The 6,408-nt window shown below is 44.3% G+C and overlaps 1 protein-coding gene across 2 annotated transcripts; it reads right to left on the reverse strand.

Annotated features, from left to right (window-relative positions):
- Nucleotides 1-273: 273 nt before the first annotated feature.
- Nucleotides 274-6,143, reverse strand: PDP1 (pyruvate dehydrogenase phosphatase catalytic subunit 1). Of its 2 annotated transcripts, XM_061371068.1 has the most exons (3): nt 6,045-6,141; nt 5,546-5,580; nt 274-2,498 (listed from the first exon to the last, which is right to left on the reverse strand). In XM_061371068.1, the coding sequence occupies exons 2-3, from the start codon at nt 5,574-5,576 to the stop codon at nt 847-849; spliced, it is 1,683 nt and encodes a 560-aa protein (XP_061227052.1). In that variant the 5' UTR covers nt 5,577-5,580; nt 6,045-6,141; the 3' UTR covers nt 274-846. The 2 variants fall into 2 exon arrangements, with proteins under 2 accessions (XP_061227052.1, XP_061227053.1); XM_061371069.1 differs by lacking the exon at nt 5,546-5,580 and having other exon boundaries at nt 6,045-6,143.
- Between the last annotated feature and the right edge of the window lie 265 nt (nt 6,144-6,408).

Here is a 6,408-nt window from a genome sequence, read left to right on the forward strand (position 1 = left end):
AAGCCAACACAGTCTTGACCAAAACTGACTTTCTGAGACGCCTGAAAATCCCTTTGTACTGCAAACTGAGACTTCCACAGAATTATCTGGTATCTTACTGCATGTTGTAATGTATTATTGCCCTACAACTTGTGCAGAAGCCCACAGCCAGCTAACTATTAATGCACAAGTTTAGAAGCTATCATGCATAAGATACAATTAAGCTCTAACAAAGTCTCAGGTATTGATTATGGCTTAAACCTGAATTGAAAGTTAACACTTTGACAATTATCCTTAGGTGAATGACACTGTGAGACAACTTTGTTACACTAAAGACTTACTTGGTTAAAGTGATCTTCTGCTTAGAAGAAACAGCAGACAGCATATTCACAAATAACCATATCTACTTTGCAAGAATTAGCCCTGTAAGAATAATACTTTAAAAAAAAACAACTCATCTCTTCTTTAAGATAATGTGTAGATACTTGCAGATATTTATAACTAGGCTTTTTTTCTCTTGAACAGCCAGGTCCTTGTTAATTCTTTATCCTCCTTCCCTCCCTCATCCAAGCCTAGAAAATTCAAGACATTATTCTAGCAGCATTCATTACATCAATAGTGCAAAGTTATTACAAAAATTTTTTTACAGGCTGTGACATCCTCTTCAAGTTTTTATTGGGTCAATAGCCCTTCCCATGTATTTAGAGCTCTAGGGGAAGGCAGAAACAATAGATTTGCTGAATCTAGCGAGCAACGAATTTGTTTGCTGAGGGTTTTGGGGGGGTTTATTGTTGGGTGGTTGTTTTTTTATTAGCTGCTCATACTGGCCATTGTTACAACTTTAGTAACTAGTTCACTATGTTAAACTCACAGTTCCTCATCTTGACATGCACCTGTAACATGCGAGTTGAACTGCACCACAATAATTGTAATGTCATCTCTATACATTCGAGCCAGCTCTTCTGGCAGACTCAGCATCTTGGACAGTCGCTCATGATCCACAGTGCCAAACTCATTGTGACCCACTGCATGACGTATCAGGTGAGTCGCTGCATTCTGATCTTCAAACTCTGAAGAGATTCTCGCTCTCCTTTCTGTTAACAGACCATGCATTTGTCCCAAAGTTACCTTATAGCCACCAACAGCTATTGGCTGTTGATGGTGAACACCAGTGAGGTACTCCCCAACAATTCTAGCCACATCTTGCCTGTGCATCGTCTCCCACAGACCATCTGTGGCCAAAACCAGGAACTTATCCTGCGGCCGTAATCTGTGATATATGACTTCTGGCTCAGCCGTAAGGTATGGAGGAGTGTGAAAGTTTGGAGGAATAAATTTTGTATATTCATTTTCATTCAGCTGATCTGGGCCCGATTCTATTACTCTCTTCTGTAGTTCAATACTCCATTTAAACTTCACATCACCAAAAGCTCTGAAAGGCATCAGGAGACCTAAGAGACGATCTTGTTTCACAAGATTTTTCTCTTCAGACTTTGGATGTTCCGTTTTCACACGCTCTACTTCATTTTTGTTTTGTGCATTGTGGTCATAGGACAAATTAACTGCAGACCAAGATCCATCTTCTTCCTGAACCCCAAGCATTGCCCTACTGTCACCTGTGTTTGCAATATGCAGGTCAACACCATCCACATGGGCCACGCAGGCAGTTGCACCAGAAAATGCTACTCGCAGTACTAGGTAGTTGAGAAAAGAATTTGAATCTCCTACTTGAGCTTCCAAAGAAATATCATTATCAAGCCTCTTAAAAGCATTAATTAAAGCTTCTTTCACATCAGTAGTCTCTCCACTGTTGAGATCAATCAGCTCCTGCCAGTAAGTTCTTAGGCTATTGAAGTAAAGCTTGGAAGCTTCTTTGCTAAAGTAATCATTGGGATGCTTGTGCCACTGTAAAATGGGCAACAGAGCTCTGCCACTTTCCACAGCATCTTCTATTTCAAGTAAAGTCTCATGAGGTAACAAAGAGACAGCAATGTAATAAAACAGTCTTTCACTGACAGCTTGAGCACAAGCACACCCAGCATGGCCATCAAATACACCCAGAAGCATCCCTCTTGTCTGTAAGCAAGTGGCAGCACTCCTCCTGTCTTCTATTGGAGCATTAGCAGGCAACTGGTTGCTATCAAAGCCAAGAACAGAACTTACATTTTTACCATCAAATTCTGGGACTTTGAAACTGTACTCATTTGCCTTCAGAATGCTGTTGACCTGTGGAGGAGTGAGATAAAATCTCTGTGGCGTGGAAGCATAATCCTTTGCGTGAATAAAGTGATTAAAGTTCTCCTTTGGCCTATAAAGTGCTGCAAACTTCTTCTGAGGTGCATATCTGAAGTGACTATGAGCAAAATGAGATGATAAGCAACACAGATGTTTATGGTGGCAGTAGCACACAGTACTGCCTATTCTGCTCATCTCACAGTTACGGATCAATGGAAACAGATGAGCTGGTGCTGGCATGGCATCAGACAACAATGGTAGCCTGGAGCTTCGGACTGGAATTGCTGAAAGACAAGAGAACAACTATGCTTAGGGGGACAGCTAACAAATTTTTCCCCAGAGCCCTGTATTAAGACATTTACAGCCTCTAACAAAGTTGCTTACTATACAGAGTTCAGTTTCATGGGTCTTGAGAATGAGAATGTATTAAGAGGTGCTTGTTTACAGACACTGCATAGGGCTGTAATAAAAACACTATACCATACTTCAGTTCAGCATACATACTTTAATGCTTATACCCACTCAGCTGGCAGGAAGTGAAAACATCATCCAGACAGACAAAGCAGCTTCAAACAGAACTTAAGACAACAGTTAGCATGGAACACTCTACAGTTTTGCCACCTTTTACAAGAACTTTATGGAGATTTGTTTTCTGGTGATTTCCCAGCTGACAAAGTCAGATCTGGCACACAGGGAGGAAAACTCTATTAAGGTTGAAGAGATAAAGTATCTAACAGCAAGATTCAAGAAAGAAATTTGAGATGACATACAACTGCTTAGACCACAAAAAACAAGCAGTAGGGTGAAAGCAGATATTCTTTAGGCAACCACAAGTCCGTAGCAGGTTTTGTTTCTTTTTCCCCCCTTCCACACATAAAAATTCAAGTTTGTGTGGCACCATGGTGTACATATACCCAAGAGCCACAGCAGTCTCTGCAGCGATTTTCTGGGTTGTCAGATAAAAACACAGGAAGTAGATTCATCTATCCTAACAATAGCTCATCTGCTCAGTAAATTTTAGGATTATAAAATGCTTTAAAAAGTTACTCAAGTGAAGGACTACGTGCAAGCTGCGCTTGCTTCCATGACTAGAATAGAGCACTGCACAATAATCTAAAGCTAGTTCACCCTTAAGATAAACTACTAAATTTAATATCCAAGAAAAGGAGTCTACTACTTTTTTGCCATATCTGAAACTCTTTCTTACAGTTTTTCATTCCTCTGAATAAAGGTTATTCTAGCATACTCTATCTTGTCCCCCTTTACATACCCAACCACAACATTAGTGTGCCTCTTAAATGTTTTATTCACTATACCTCATCTCAGGAAGCCTTTTACAGTGTTTACTTAATAAATCCACAGCAGAAAAAGTTGAACTGTGCCTTGTGTGAAGTACACACAGTTAAGGAAATCCAATTTTCTTCCCATCTTTTTGTTTCATCATAAAAGTTTATCAGAAAAGATCATTACAAATTATCTTATACAAGGCTTGCTGCAGTCATTAAGTATTAATCTACCAGAAGCACTGTATGTCAGATTTAATTGTTCAGCTGAAAAACTGGATATTCCTGTGTTGTGCCAGGTGCTTCAGTCACTAAATCAATTATTTTCTTTTTGCCAAGCAAACATACCAATATTTCATGAGGAACAAGTCTGGTAAAATACGCAGTAACCCCAAATACTCAATCTGAAGGAGGAGCTGCAGTCTGTAAATTGCCCATAGCTTCCAACACAGGATTCTGATCATCTGCACAGCTGAGAAATATCTGGAAAGATATGAAGCTTCACCCCGTTCTCTGTTGCAAGCAAAAGCAGCAAGTTACAATCCTTCCCTAAAAGCTGTTCTCCTTAGGTAATCAACAGTGGAGTCTATTTCTCTGTTACAATACACAAGTGCTGAAAGTAGAGAGGAATTCGTGTCTCTACCGCCTGCACTGGGTTCCTAGTATTAAAGATAGCCTGTCAGTCTTTAATTAGCATTTAAATTCTTATGCATTGACCTCTCCCAGCTCTTGCACTGACACCTATGAAGAATGAACTAATAAGTTTTCTGCTGTTCAACTGCCAGGAAGAGCTCTGGTTGTAGTCCTGTGGACCACAGCCAATGCCCAGACACTCTGCAGCAGTGTATTGGCTTGAACTTCCAGATGCATACTGAATTTGTTAGCCATCTGCTTCCCAGAAAGTCTGTTTCTCCAGCCTAGGCTTCACACGCATACTGCATGACAGAAAAAAAACCTACAATTCCAAATACAGATTTTTTTTACTCTACCCCACTGCTTTTCAGTTATAAAGGGAGCTATTTTGGTAGCTGTTCTGTGTATTTCTTCACATGACTTCTAAAAGCAGCAATTTTGCTTATGGAACCTCAAAGTTCCATGGATGTGCCCACACTTCAGATTCAGCACTAGTCTTCCCTTAGTCTCCAACTGAATCAATACATGGTGCCACAACAAGTGTTCTGACAATTATATTGTTGATCCATGATGAAGCAAAAATACAAATGCACTGCTCTGAAAGTGGCTCTGCAGTGCCACCTGAGGATGTTTTGCTGATTTTTACCCATTAGTTTCTCAATTACCTGAAATCGAACAAGTAATAAGAAGTTGGCCTCAAATTTTCCACAGCCTGTATCATTTACAGTAGATCCATGTCATCTTAAGGTATCAGCCTGTCTCATGTATCAGATTTAATAAATCCTAGTTGATTGAGAAGTTCAAAGTTCTGCAGCCTGAAATTACTGAAGTCTCTCCCACTTACACCCACAACATAGATATCTCAAATATAACTAAGACACTCCGGATTGGCTCTTAAATTATTACTTTAATATCCCTAATTTCTTACAAAAAGAGATTAAGCAGAAAATTTTATAATCAAACCATCATTTAAAGGGATCAGAACCAAGACAGTATTAAAATACCTAAGCCCAGGGCAGGCTACAAATTTAATATGGCCAATACTGAGTCAATGGTCAATTTATGGGGTTTGTAGCATTTAGTACCCTTTTTTCTAATAAAGGCTTGTTTTAACTGTACTATTAAGGCCAACCAATGCTGTGCTAAAAGGTATTCCCAAACACCGGCCTAACCGTGCCAGAAGACACTCATGGCTCCAGGTCAAAACGCTTATCCCGGGTGCCTTTCACACACTTGACAGATCTGAATAAACTAACTTGTGAGGGAGGAGGAGCAAAAAATATTCAACACGAGCGGAACCGTTAAATCTTCTCTCCAGCCAGCTCTGAGCTCTCGGACACAGCCCGGCCCTGTAGTCCCTTCCCCAGGTCCCCTCCGACCCCAGCGCTCCTGCGAGTACCGGTGGATATACATACCGATCCGCCTGGGCCCAGGACACACACACATTCTCCTGTCACAACAAGAAGCCGCCAACATCCACAAAGCAGAAGCCCGGGGGGGGCGGGGAAGAAGCAAGGCAGAGAGTTTGTTAGAGAAGACGAAGAGCTCCGACACGGTGGGGGAACGACAAGAGAGGAGACACGCACACAACGCAAGCCGCAATTCTGCAGGCGACCAGAGCTGCCGCTGCCCGATGGGAACGACCCAGCTTCCCAGCGGCACGCCCGGAGCAGCCCACGCAGAGACCCACAGCCAGCGCCCGCTCCCGCGGCTCCGCGGAGCGCCAAGCCCCCAGCCCTTCCGGCAGGAGCGAAGGGCCGCTCCCGCCGCCGGTGCCCAGAGTCGCTGCAATGGGCACCGCTACCACCTCAGGCGCTGCGCGTCCGAGACATGGCCGCCCCTTCCCAGCCGCCTGCCCGCCTCCGGCACGACCCCCTCCTCCCTTCTTCCGCCCCAGGCCGCGCGGGCACAGACCTGGCCCCTTCCCGGACGGCTTAGCCCGGGGCCCCGGGCGGAACAGGGAAGCGTCTCGAGGTACCGGGCACCCTCTATAGCCCCTCACGCACCCGCCCCACAGATACCACCACAACCACCTCTCGCCCACAGTTGCCGCGCTGCGCGGAGCCTTATAAAGGCCCTGCGGCCCGCTGGGCACCGCCCATTGGCTGCCGGGGAGGGCAAGGAGAGCACGTGACACGGAGGCTCGGCGGCGGTGGGGGGGGCAGCTAGAGGACAGAAAGGGGGGCGCTGTGTGCGCGAGCATTGCGTGGGGGTGGGAGGCGTGAACGCAGCGGTGGTGGCGGAAGGGTCCTCGGTGCCTGTGAGGGGGGCGGCTGCC

This window comes from Neopsephotus bourkii, unplaced genomic scaffold (genome assembly GCF_033783945.1).
Source record: "Neopsephotus bourkii isolate Nb327-2 ecotype Australia unplaced genomic scaffold, CSIRO-AGI_Nbou_v1 NB_1558, whole genome shotgun sequence".
Classification (NCBI taxonomy): domain Eukaryota; kingdom Metazoa; phylum Chordata; class Aves; order Psittaciformes; family Psittacidae; genus Neopsephotus; species Neopsephotus bourkii.

Bases quoted from the DNA above. Each gene is read 5' to 3' on its own strand.
- PDP1 (XM_061371068.1), bottom strand. From the start codon at position 5,576: ATGTGTGTGTGTCCTGGGCCCAGGCGGATCG. The intron at 2,499-5,545 runs GTATGTATATCC...CTTGTCTTTCAG, and splicing joins TCCTGGGCCCAGGCGGATCG to CAATTCCAGTCCGAAGCTCC.